Genomic DNA, 14,542 nt, shown 5'->3' with positions numbered 1-14,542 from the left:
TAGTTGTACAATTTTCAAAAGCTTTCTGTATATATAATACAGAACTGTATCTATGTTCTACTTTTTTAACATTTTGTACAGAAGTTCTGAGTGTCTGTGATATATTTGAATGTTAACAAATATGATGAACGAAAAGGAATTACTTTTGAAAATGCAACTTCTTTTGGGCATATGATAAAAATTTCACACAACAGCCTCATACTTCAATAAGATTTCATATAACTAATTAGCATTAGACAAAAGATTAAAAAAATATATTTTAATCATAGTGTGTGCATATGTATACTGTATATGTAATAGTAACAGTAATATATAGAAAGACATAAACAGTTCTTTCCAAGAAATAAACACACAAAAAAGGGTTTTCACAAATATATTTTATATCAACTTTTTTGTCATTAACACAGATGAAATGAGAACAGCACTTTATAAAAGTGAACACCACATACAATAAATGAAGAATACTAATAGGTTTGCAGTGCCTCATATAACATTTTTGTCAGTAAACATGCTACTTGGGCATTCCGACATAAAAATGAGATGAATGTTTTCTACATTGTCAATATATACATAAAAATGATGAATTTTTTACAACATGAAAAAGTTACAATTGGGAAGTGCTTCTATGAAAAATATAAAGGCAGTTTCTCTTTAAAATGATTAAAATATGGTGACAAATGTTCCATGAAAAAGTTATCTTTTCATTTAAAATAATAAATTCAATAACAAAAAGATAACTGAAAATATACAATAGGAATATTTTTAAATAAAGGATTTAATATATAACTATTTTAAACAAATTCATATCACTTTCAGAATCAAGTTATGGAACTGAAAAGCACACTAGTTTTTCTTTGTAGAGGTAATTTATAAATTAAGCATGCCTTTTTATAAACTTGGCTTCTTTCTGCATTAATGTCTGTCGATTTTGTCCAACAAACTTTAAACAAGCAGCTTCTGTTACTTGACCACAGTCTCTGAGATCAAGATGAATGAGATTAGAACAACGCTTTAAAGCTTCTAAACTAGTGTCAGTAATGTTAGAACAAGATGAAACATCTAAAGATTGTAAACGGGCTGCCTTTGCAGCACCAAGCACAGCTATGCCCATATCTGTTACTTTATGGCAATGACTCAGATCCAGTTTGGAAAGCAGTGGCAGATGGTGAGCTAATAATCGCACTGAAACGTCAGAAATATCTGCTCCAGCAAGCTTCACTTCAGTTAAGTGGCGTAAACGAGTTTTGCTCTCTATAAAACCAGGTCTGGAATCAGGAGGCGGAGCTAGGAGATCTCTTATGACGGAATCATTTAATCCTTCAACCCAGCTAAGGTCAAGTGAGCGCAACAAGGGACAGTTACAAGTGCATAAGGCAGCAACGGAAGCTGAAGAACAACCACTTAATATTAATTCTTTCATCTGAGGCAGTCTTGCAATAAGCCATGCCAGCTGTCGACGAGACAAATTAGTCCAGCTTAAATTTAAAGTTATGGGCTGCCGTCTAACAATACCTATTAAAGTACTCGCTGTAATTTTGCGTCGTGTCAAATCCATTAACGTCCATAATCGCGGATCTACAGACCACCGATTCCATGTCTTGCATACTAGCTGGCAGGTATACAAGTCTTTGACAGCTAAAAACTGAAAAACAGGTAACATAACTTCCTTTTCCATTGCCAAATTTTCTAAGCCAGAACATGAATTCCTAATTTTTTCCTCACTGTTGTCTTCAACCACAGGTGCTGGTCGAACCACATATTTTGGTTTTTTTAGATGAGGGCTGTCACGCAACATAGAACTGATTTTTGGATTTTGGGCACTGGGAACTTTTTCAAGATTCTTCTCACACTTTACTAATTTTTCTGGAGAAAGAGACATTAAATCTGCTTTTCCATCTTCAGTTAAATTATGCGACACTTCATGTTTAATTTTCATGGTACCACACGACTGAACAACTTTTATATCTTTGGAAAATGCTTTGGTATTTGTATCGTCACACTTTCCAAAACTTTTAGTTTTAATAAGCAAATTTTTCTTTAAGCCTTTTAGATTGCGGAAAAGCCTTTCACGTGCTGTCTCACCATGTCGCCGTACTGGCACTCCCAAAGAAAGTTTAGATTTAGCTCGTATGTCAAGTTTTTCATTTATATTTTTTACACGTAAAACTTTACCTTGCTCATTTTTTAATGACTTTTTTATGTGTAATGGATATCGGGCACAGGAACGGATATGTGATGGAGAAATAGAAGGTCTCTTAAGTCTGTCACACAGATCTTTGCTAGGAGATGTCGGACTTCCACTACTGCTTTCTTCCTAAAAATCAAGAGAAGATTCTTTATTTGTCTAACTGGGTGCTAAAATCATGGAGTATTTAGCAGCAGAGCTCCAGCAGGCGCAAACTTAAGCATGCAGAGTTCAAAAAATTTCCGAGAAGGGTGCAAAAGAAGCATACAAAGTTATCAGAAGCTACTTCATCCCAGGCAGAAAAGGAAAAAAATAAGCAAGTTATACCCATGCATAAAAGCAACGTGTGCAATGTTTCTAAACTACCACATGCACCCAAAATTACAAATGCATTAAGCAAGTCAAATGAATGCTCCACGATAGATTATAAAATATTCTTTATTTAGAAATAAAAAGGACATTTGAAGAAAAATATTTAACTTGGACCATGTGAACATTTAATACAAATGCTGTCAAAGTAAGAAGGAAGAAAGCAAAGCAAGCAAATAATAATAAACATTTTTAACAAATAAATTGCTATTACAGGTTACAAATCAAAATTGAGACAAAGATTATTTATTTTAAGAACATCTTAAGTTGTTAATGCATTTATGGAATTTAATGATTTTTTTCACAAAATTAGCAACAGGATATGTTACAACATAATTCTCTTTCTTTTACATGTATTTGAAATAATAAACACAACCAGACTTATTCATATGATGTGAACATTGTTCATGGCAGCACAATAGACTGCATGGCAATAAATATTTAGAAAGACATTCACAATTTAGTTAGTTATTGAATATATGCATGTATATGAGAAAATATCTTTTAAAATAAAATGTTACAGTACATGAAACTTAGATGAATACGAAATCTGCTTATTAATTTAATTCAAAAATTTTACATAATGCAAATATAAGAACACTATTTTGGTAATTTATGTGATATGCATTGCAATTAATAAACTGTCAAAATTGTACATTATAAGGACAGACATTTTCATTTCACCATGCTCTAAAGAAGCAACAATATATTGCATTTTTATTCTCTATTACAATTTCTCCACTCGTAATTTAATTAGCTAGTCATAAATATTAAGCTAAATCAAATGCAAAAGTCAGCCTTCATATTTAGAAACTGTTTTATTTAAGGTAAAAATATTAAATCTTGAGCAATTTTAGGTATAAAATATATGATTAATATACTTTGAATCTTTCTGCAATTCACAAACACTTTACTTACACAGGTCATCAAGCCTATTATAATTATTTTGCAATGGAATGCATTAAACCTTATATTTCAATAATTTGTAGGTATTTAAAAAAATATGTTGTCAAAACACATACAAGTATTTACACATTTGTACTAATGCCCCTATATACATATATCAAATTATTATGAAAGCAATAATTTGAATGTACTTTTAAATGTAATTTATTACCAGCAATGTTTTCCCCGCTTTTTATTTTCTCTCTCAAAACAAGAAATATTTAAATGCATATAATATTTATAAACAAGGATTCAAGGCTAATCCTCTTTAAAAAGGGGGGGATAAAAAGTTGCAAACAGCATACAGAAAGGGGAGAGGAAGAAGAAAATGAAATGAAAAGAAAGATGTTAAAAATAATTAAGATAAATATTTCTTAAAATATTAGAAAGGAACAGTTTACATATGAACGTAAAAAGCATACATATACATATATTTATATATGTTTAAAAAAAGCATATATCAAATGTTAAAGGAACATAAACCTTTTATGTTATATGTCTCTAAAAATTTATGTTTGATTTTGCCATTTATCACACAATGCACTAAATGCAAGTCACTAAAAGTAATTAAATTTTACATATTTTAACATAACTAAGACACATCTAATGAAAAGACAATTAAGATACATCTAATGAAAAGCTCTTTATTTATATTCACAAAAAGTGTTGTGCAAATTTTAGTTTAAAAAGTTCAAAGATACACGAATTTAAAAAAAAAAAAAAAAAAAAAAACCATACACACATAGATCATACTAAAATCTTAAGACTTAAAATCTTAAGACTAGCTCTTTTATTATGAAAGTCTGGACTAAAACATTTTCGTTACACTGAAGTAATAAATAAAACCTTGGTTAATCTGCGCAATAACTTCTTGCAGTTTCTCAACAGAAAATATCCCAAAATAGACAAGAAATAATTTAAAAAGCACAGTAAATACTAACATTGACTCAAACATTTTAAAGAAAGGGAAGAGAGGACACAAAGAAAATGTAAGAAAAAATAACTTAAGTACAAAATTATTAAGTAAATGTTTGAGCATGATTAAGTAAAACAAATATACAGTATCCAATGGTTTATCTGCATATAATAAAATGGAACTTGAAACTGACATATATGTAACAATATTTAATGGATATCTGCTCCATTATTTAATGATTTCTACATTTGATATCTTCACACATATTTAAAACTGGACTAGCACTAAAACTGGTGGGATTAATTGTGCGCTTATCAATAAAATTAACCCACAATATGGCTGAATTAATGAAAAAAAAAAAACTTTACAACGAGATTCAAACAAGACGTATTTAAAAAAAAAAAAAAAAAAAACTTAATGTTCATATTTCTACACTCTTCTCAATATAATTCTTACCTCTTTATCAACCAATGTTGAAGAATATTTTCTTACACATGGCTGTGCAGAACTGCCATGATTTATAGACAGGTTGTTAGCATTATTAGCATCAGCATCACCATAATTCATATCCTCAATATTTTCTTGTTTGATACACTGATTCTCAATTCTAACCTATAAAATACAATGTTTAATATGCTTCCTGTTATTAAAATGCAATCAATCTGTAACACTAAATATTATAGAAAACATTATATCTAAGTACACTGCACAGTTATTTGCAATGCACTTATATATAATGATTTCATTTATTGAATACATACATGATGACTATCTGCCTAAAAGAAAGGATGTCTTTCCATAGGACATTCTAAGAAAACTGACTCATATTCATCTCACACATGGGGAAAACCACAAAAAACATGCATGTATCCAGCCAATTTGCCTGGATGCCTTAAAAATAATTAATTGTATATCATATGATCAAATGTCAATACATTAAATGGTGTATCATACATTTGCATGGAGAAAACCCATGTAGCCAACCTGGATGCCTTAGAAATTATTAATTGTATATCATATGATCAAATGCCAATACATTAAAGGATTTATCATATAAATTACATTTAAAAAGTTAAAAAAAAACATAAATAAATCATATCTTCATTTTTATTACAATTCATTTATTTTTTAAATATAACTGAATGACTTAATCTAAATGAGGGTGATACAAAAATTATAAGGGAAGTTTAAAAATTTAAGCTCTTAACTCTCATTTCCCTTGTCCCTGAATAGAGTGATCACCAAATAAAAATATTCCAGTCAAACTTAAGGGGAAAAGTTCTAAATTTTTATTTGCTTCTGTCTAACTCGGCTCGGGGCTTTTTTTGACATTACCATTTAATAGCAATTAAAAATTTTTACCATTTAATAGCAATTAAAAATTTTAAGTAAAACTTCTATATTAACATAAATCTGATATCAATGAAAGAAAAAGTAAAATCTGTACATGGGAATGCTTCATAATGCTGATGCACCCTTATGCAAGTCAGCTGCTATTTGAAAAGACAGAAATCTTCATAACAATGATGTGGCATAAGTGAGTGTGAACAAACTGAAGATTTGTCTCTTCCCTGAAACTGATTGCTGGCACCTTTATGCCAATCTGCATTTTTTACAAAGGTGCAAGCACTGTTAAGCAACTCTAATTTTTTATTCAATAATTTATCAATTAATTAAGCAGGAGATGAAATAAATCTTTGGTGGCTTTATGAAAAAAAGAGACATTGCATAAAGGTGGCCAGATCCTTATGAAAGATGCTGAATTGTTATAAAGCTGGGCTTTTATGAGAAATGGTGGAATAGCATAAAGGTGATCACAACTTCAGGAAATAAGCCAGATTGGCATAGAGGTACCAAAGTTTCTATCAACAAAAACAATTCTTCAGGTTATGTTTCTTGAAAGGGCTCGATATTCTTGGAAGGGAAATCTATTAAAACAATGGCCTATTTACTTAATTTAAGTATTTCTACAGTTTTTGATAATATTAAAGAGTTATAAGAAACAGAATTGTATTTAAAACAAAAGATGACCTGGAAGACCATCTAAGTTATCTGACAGAATGAAATGCTTTACTCTGAGGAATATTAAAAAGAATCCATGAATGCTTCTAAACTTGTAGCAGATCTTCATGAATTACAGTCAAAAGTCGTTTATCTGGACTCGTCGGGACTTTGGCGATTCCGGATTAACGATTTTTCTGGATTATAGATTTTAATCTTGTAAGATGGCATGCAGAAATTATAAAATTAAAAATATGAAACCGTAATTTATGAAATAAAGAACAATTATAATCTAAAGGGAATCAAAATTTACAAAAAAAAAAAAAAAGCTTAATATTTATTTGTTTATTTTATTAAACATTTCTTTCAATGTAAGTTGTTTAAGTTGCTTCGTTTTATGTGATAATACTTTCTCTTTAATTCTATAAACAGACATAATTTCTTGTTCAGTTACAAAGTTCCGCTGTTCAAGTCCTATGATTGCTGTGTCGAGAATACCGACTAATTTGTCAAATGAAATTTTTTCGTTTTCACTTTCTTCACTATCGGAAGCAAATTATAATGACGAGGAATTTGATGTAAATCATATGAAAGATGGAATACATCGAGATGAAATACTACATTTAGTAAGGAATTATAAGCCAAATAAAATGAAAACGTCTGCCCTGAAGATAAGGATAGCACTGACAGATCAACTTCCAATCGCCTGGCTGTAAAAAAAAAAAAACGAAAAGTTTCAGATTTTAAATTATGTCCAAAGGGGGTGTTTTTTTAACATTCCATTACCTTTATTTATTAAATAGCATGTTCTTTGCACTTAAACCATAAAATTCAGTTCAAGAGCAATATTGTAAATTAGTTTTAAATTGAGCATATCTTTAGAATTTCCAAAAGAGTATTGCACGCTGGAGATAAAAATGTTTTTCCTGTATAACGTTGCCATTGCTCGCTTTGAAATCCTTGAGTTTGTTAAACAAAAATTCGTTAAAGTTTTATAAAATATGAAATCGATAATAAAACAAATTCCAAATTTGGGCTTCCACATTCCCATATTCACAGTAGGATTATGTCATTCAAAATTCAATGATTCTATGTACCGTTGTTTTATCACAATGTGAGATATATACATACATTTATGCAGGTTTTTCCTTATTTAATTTCTTCAAATATAATGCAAGACTCTAACATTTAGCAGTAACAGTTTGAAAAGTAAAACAGACATTTATAGTGAACCAACACAAAATCGAAAAATGAACACAACACAAAATCGAAAAATGAACCCTCATTTAGAGTCCTTCAGGGACAAAGCCCCTTTGGGCTAAAAAGATCTGAAAGCTTTAAGATTTTACACATTATGCCCAAAGGAGCATTCTTTTAACGTTTTGTGGGTTACCTTTATTAAAAATTCATATTCTTTGCACTTAAACCATAAAATTCAGTTCAATGGCAGTATCACAAAATAATTTTAAAATGAGCATATCTTTAGAATTTCCAATACACAGTCTCGCGCGCTGGAGATAAAAATGTTTTTCGCGCAATGTTGCCATTGCTCACTTTGAAATCATTGAGTTCGTTAATAAAAAATTTGTTAAATTTTATAAAAAATGAAATAGATAATAAAACAAATTCCAAATTCGGTCTTCCAGATGCCCTAGTTTTGTGGAAACATAGGTTATTCAAAATTTAATGGCTCTAGGTACCATCATTTTATCACAATGCGAGAAACATACATACATTTATGCAGATTCTTCATTAATTTCCTTAAATATAATACCGGGCTGTAATATTTGGTAGCAACAACTTGAAAAGTGAACCGTTATTTAAAGTTTTCAAAGCAAAATGCCAAAACTAAATTAATAGCCCTTCTGGGCTAATGTCTTTTGGGTTAAAAAACTTCTGTTCTTGATCCTGGTGATATGGTGATAGATATTCTATGATTTTAGATGTCTTAATTCCTTAAGAGTCTGTTTAGCATTGAGATAAACATTCGTTTTCAACAAAAGTTTAACGCCACCACAAATATCACCTGTGAAATTAGTTCATGCTGGAGTGTTTAATCGTGTTTTGTTAACCAATTTTTGGCATTTCAAAGAAACAGACTTGCCTTAGAACACTGTGAAGTGTGCAAAAAATTCTTATCATTAAGTACAAGATTTCTGAAATGGAAATATCAAGCTACCAGATTAGAACCATCATTTATTCCAGTTCTGTTACAGAAAGTTAGCTACAGAATGTCACCAAATCATGTGTACAACTTTAGCTACTAATGTTGCATCATACGACACTGTAAAGGTTTGGTACCAAAAGCTCAAAAACAAAGACATTTAAGAAGAGGAGTGCTTTGCCCATCCTACTGGTGTTGATGAGGTCCACTTGCAAGAACTTTCCGAAGAAGCTCCGCATGCAACCACCCAAGAGCTTGCTAAGGAGTTAGACATTAATGCCATGTCCACTTCGTGCTATACATCGCATAAACTTAACGTACAAAATCAATGCTGAGTGCCACATGAACTAACCCAAACTGAAAAGGAGAGATGTGCTTGGGCCTGCACTAATCTGCTCGGATATCAATGCAAGGGCAAAATCCTGGATTGAATTGTCACTTGTGATAAATAGTGGATTTACTTCAACAACACAGGACCAAAAGTATGATGAACTATGCCTGGTGAGCCGGTCGGCAGCATCGCAAACTCAATTTGACTAGCAAAACAATCAAGCCTTGTATCTGGTAGGATTGTTCGTAGTATTATCCTCAAAGAGTATCTGGAAAAGGGTAAAACCCTTTTCCAGAATAAATAAGAGATCATAAAACAACATAAATGCGATAAAGCGGCCAAGTTCGGTGTAGTCAGTGTCACCAATAAAAGAGTCGAGATATAATGGATGGCAAGTTCCATAACAGTTCCTTTAATCATAGCTGTAGGAATGTTCTTCAATTCATTTAAAAAACAATTTATTACTTTCTTTGATATCAAGATTTGTAACTTGGTAAGTTAATTTCTAATTGGAGAACTCAATTTTTTAATGTAATTTATTGATTATTAAAATTTGACAAGTTAGAAAGCCGATATCAGAGAAAGTAATAAATTGTTTTTCAAATGAATTGAGGAACGCTGTAGATTCCCACAGCTATGATTAAAGGAACTGCTATGACTATGGAACTTCCCATATGTTACATTTCAACTCTTTGTTGGCAACACCTACTACACCAAACATCGTTTCTAGTGAACTTGGCCCCTTTTTCACATTTATGCTCTTATTTAGTCACTTAAATGAAAAAGCATCTAAACAAATACATGATCTTTGAATTTTTCTCTTGCGTTTACGCTGCACTGGTTTCTTTTTATTAGCAATTTCAATATTTTCCATATTGGTGGAAATGTTATGTTTATGTTGCACTGTTTTCTTTTTATTAGCAATTTCTATATTTTCCATAATGGTGGAAAATGTTGCATTTATTAAATTGTAGACATTTCCCATGAGTATTGTTTGGTTTTAACCAAGATAGTAATGTAGTTTTTTTAAGTTTTAGATTTTTTAAGGGACATAAAAATGTATAGAATAAGTTTAAACAGCTTTTTTTAATTATTAAACAATATAAATGTTCAAATCTTATTTTAAAGTATAGATTCATGTTTCCTTGATTTTCTATTGTTTTATTTACATCTGGCATCAATTTCGTTACTGAACAGCAATGCGTTTGTTGTTTGAATTTACATTTATTTTTCATTTTACTAGTGGATTCAGAGTAACTTCAGCCTACTGTTGCATAGTAGGCTGAAGTTACTGAACCCACTAGTAAAATGAAAAAAGAGCCTGTCCTGCACTCTACTTCGGCATTATCCTTTCCTCCTTTATCTTCCTATCATAAATAGGTTTTTATTCTTCACTTTTGATAAAGTTGATTAGCATCTGAGTTGAGAGGAAACCGACGATCAGTGCAATGCCATCTATTGATGATGATGTCAAATGTTCATTATGAGTATTATTTGGTTTAACCTTGATAATAATGTAGCCTTTTGAAGTTTAAGATTTTTTCCTTTGTATATGCCTAATGATCTACCCTGATGCCAAATTTCAAGTATTTTCATCATTTAGAAGTGGTCTAGGTTTTTGGATGAGACAGTGAATGATAAAAATAACACTTTTCAGACCTTAATAATTCAATACCTATAATGAAATTTGTGATTCTAGGTGTTCAAGGAAGCTCTATTAGACCTACAAATTTGCAATTTTATAGTTTCCAAGTAATGGATTGGTCGAAAGTAGCTCGAAATGATTTGTGCAAGATACACATAGCCAATGTCTCTCTGTTTTCCTTTCCGTCTGTTCCAAGCTTGGCTGACACACTGCCATGTGTCTAAAACTAACTCCTAATTCCGAAAATTGCATTCGGGTTGGAAGTGCATTCTTACCCCAAATTATGTCTTCCTTTTCTTGAAATAATAAAATAACATTCTTGTGCACACCAGCTTTGCATATAACCCAACATCTTTGAAGAATTATTTACTATCTCAAGCATCCCCCCCACATACTGTTCCACTTATCGCTTATCAATTCCCTATACAGTTACTCAAAAGCCTGGGGAAAATTTTCAAATAAATTAATTCAAAATACAAAAGTACTGCACGTGTATCTTTCAGGTTTTTTCATAAAAACAAAAAAAGGCACACTGTATACAAAGAATACACCTAAAAACTAAAAAGTGTAGTTTGAAATTATGGATGCACATTATATGCCGGAATATACGGTAATTATAATATTTGCATCAAAGTTTTTAACATTTCAAGTCTTACTGAGACTAACCACAAAAAATAATACCATTAAGCATATGATCACTTATTTTCAAACTTGACAACAAGAAGCATTGAGGGTAAAAAAACATAGACAACAGCATTCAAATATTCAAGTCTCATTACACTATGTTAAGAATAATAATAACAATAATAATAAAAACCTTTTTCTTTTGAGGTCCGAGATCCAATGGTTCACTTTCAAAAAGTCGCTTACTCAAACTGTCAGACATTTCTGATGGAAGGTGATTTTGAGCAACATCTATTTTAACAATATTTAGGTCCAATCTTTCTTGAATATCACCTACTCCAGAAGCATCCAGTGTACCAATTTCATTCATTGATGTAGATAACCTAGGAGCATCAATCCCTTTTGGACTCTTCCCTTTCATCTGTCGGGGCTGCAGCGAAAAATTTATATAAACATTAGCATACATTTACATAAATATTTGCAAAACGCTGCATCACAATACAAAAACTTTTTTAAAATAAATTTCCAGTGGCAAAGCTTTTGACATGAAACAAGATAACATAATAAAATACATAAACAAGATATACAAACAAAAAAATACAGAAGTAAAAGTTATTGATCCATGCACAGTCTTGCGGATGAATATTTCACTCTCAGATATTCAATGAGCTGCAATGCATTGTGCAAGATGGTCTATATCCGTAACACCATTGTTGCATTGTAGGCAGGTTTTCAATGCGAAAAAGGGGCACCGCCAGGCAGTCATATCCATGTCACCACAGATGTAGGCTGAGCCCAATCAGGGCTACGATCTTGAACAGTCTTCAACCAACTCTTTGCGCAATTCTAGATATTAAGTCTTGATGGCAATTAGAAGCTGAAGTTTTTTAATAATATGTTTAGCAGCTTTAAAAAAAAAAAAAAAAAAAAAAAAAAAAAACTTAATCACCTGCAAAACCATGGACCCCTTTTTAGCTAACAGATCCGCTTAATCATCCGCATCCACATCACAGTGGGCTGCGATCCATTGGAGGGTAATGTGGATTTCCTTTCTCTCAAGCTGTTGCACATAAATTCTACACTGTAATATAGGTAACTCTACTATAACTTGGTAGATAGGTTTCTAGAAAATGCTATGTTGTGCAAGGTTATGTTTAGAGCAAAAAAGCAAATTTTAATATATATATATCAAAATCGCAATAGCAACCTTGAATTTAGCGTACATATATTAAAAACTCAATCGATTTCGAGGGCAGCTAAAGGTCCCTCCTCATCAGGAGAACGAAATAGGAAAAAAGAAGAAGAATAAAGCATCGGCCAAAGGAGTCTCAGAAACATGTGGTCGTTATCAGCACTGCACATGGTCGTAACCGGATTTTTAATCAGAATTACACTGGCTGCCTACTTTTACTGAACCAGGCTATCTGATCAAACATATAACACACAGATTAAAACGCAAAGAAAATCAGCAAAGTCAAAAATAGGGAGCAAGGAGCAACTGCACCTTCACACACAAAGACTGAACCTCGAATAAAGGGAAAGCATTTATTTATACTTTGATACTTTTGATATGCCTGTTTTGATAGGTATTATATCCCGCTATTACAGGCACCTCAAATAACCCCGGTTAGGGGAGACATAACATACAGTGCTTCGCAGGAATACCTTGACAAGAGACTGCAGAAAGATTGTGTAGATGTGGCCCAGGCCAGTGTAAATGAAAATGTCATACTTTGAAACTTCAAAATTGGCTGGAAGAAGTTAAGATTATTTATAGGGAATTCCGATAAATGTGGGTGAAGGGAAAGCAACCTCTGTGACGGCTTTTTATACCCTCTGGCAGTACCAAACGCAAGGAGGCAACACCATCTATGGGCAAAAATAATAAAGAATTATGATAATAGAATTTTAAAGACATTAGGGGAACTGGATTGGACTTAAAATCATTCACTAAACATGTTAAATCGTTGTGATTATAAAAAGCCCAAAGAAAATCCAATTCACCAACGGAAGAAGCCTTTTGGATAATTTTTCCAGAACCAAAGTCAAAATTATGATTAAATTTCCAACTATGATATGCTATTGTTAATTTGTTAATTAAAGCCTGAACCTCGATTGAGCGTACAAACATACACGTTCTTTTAGAATATTTTGAAATCACTAGATGGCACTCCATGTCGACTACAATTAGCTTATTTGAACATATACCTTGTTGACCTCGTAACCGTGAATTACTTTATGATTCTGGCGATGTACGAGCAGATGATATAAAGTAAACAAAACCACACTCAGATGCAGTTGGCTTTATGTGATATAAACATTGAATAATTTCCGATGCTTCAAATTTGTTTTTTATTTTTTCCTATGGGAAGATTGGGAGTGGAGCTGTGGTTTTAAGAACTCCGGTTTGTATTCAGTTTGCATCTTCTTTAGACAGCATTCATAACTTTTTTGCACTGGTTAATAAGATTTAAATTAATAGTGCAATGTCTTAGAGAAAGAAGTTTTTAGCGGAAGAAGAGTACAGTCAAAAGTCGTTAATTCGGACACCCATAATCCGGAATGATCTATAATCTGAACCTCAAAGCTACAAACTTTCTGCGCGTGCGTCGTGTTGACGCATGCGCGTAAGACCTTTACCACTGCGAATTTGTGTGTGCGCAAAATACTATTACGAATGGGCGTTTAATGTATAACGGACAGGATAAGCTAAGCTAAAATTATCTAATTATCTATTTCAGTTAATGTTGCAGATTGCGTTGTTCCTTAATCTTCGAATTGGATCCGGATTATTATTTTTTGCAGAGTAATAGAGCAATTTTATAAAAGTAAGCTTGAACTTTCGATTATGTCAAATAGAATTTCTGATATATATTTACTAATATGTAAAGGATCTGCAAAGTGAAAGTATGTTTCGGAGTCCATTAAACAAAAAGTGGAATTGCTGCAAAAAATGGATAAAGGCATATCCTTTGTTTATCTAAACTTTAATGTTTGTTTATCTAAACTTTGTTTATCTTTAATGCGGAGGTGAATTGGAAGTTGATCTGTCAGCACTATCCTTATCTTAAGGGCAGATGCTTTTATTTTATTTGGCTAATAATTGCTTACTCAATGTAGTATTTCATCTCTATGTACTCAGTCTTTGATATGATTTAAATCAAATGCCTCGTCATTATAATTCGCTTCTGATAGCGAAGAAAATGACAGAGGTTATTAAAAACGAAAAAATTTCGATTGACAAATTAGTCGGTATTCTCGACACAGCAATTATAGGACTTGAACAGCGGAACTTTGTAACTGAACAAGAAATTATATCTGTTTATAGAATTAAAGAGGTATTATCACATAAAAAACGAAGC

General features: G+C 31.7%; 1 protein-coding gene across 3 annotated transcripts in view; it reads right to left on the bottom strand.

Moving 5' to 3' along the window:
* Positions 1-357: 357 nt before the first annotated feature.
* The window catches only part of Kdm2 (Lysine demethylase 2), a 174,673-nt gene continuing 160,488 nt past the window's right edge, over positions 358-14,542 (bottom strand). For all 3 annotated transcript variants that reach the window (XM_085820405.1, XM_035369126.2, XM_035369127.2), the window contains 3 exons: positions 11,374-11,610; positions 4,872-5,027; positions 358-2,314 (listed from right to left, as the gene is read on the bottom strand). In XM_085820405.1, coding sequence (XP_085676531.1) covers positions 875-2,314; positions 4,872-5,027; positions 11,374-11,610 — 1,833 coding nt within the window. In that variant the 3' untranslated portion in view covers positions 358-874. The remainder of the gene's footprint in view (positions 2,315-4,871; positions 5,028-11,373; positions 11,611-14,542) is intronic.

Source organism: Stegodyphus dumicola, chromosome 7 (assembly GCF_044657685.1).
Source record: "Stegodyphus dumicola isolate Sdum_Otavi_A_Nest chromosome 7, ASM4465768v1".
Lineage (NCBI taxonomy): Eukaryota > Metazoa > Arthropoda > Arachnida > Araneae > Eresidae > Stegodyphus > Stegodyphus dumicola.
The sequence above is the reverse complement of the archived record's forward strand: the minus strand, read 5'-3'. Positions and strand labels throughout refer to the sequence as shown.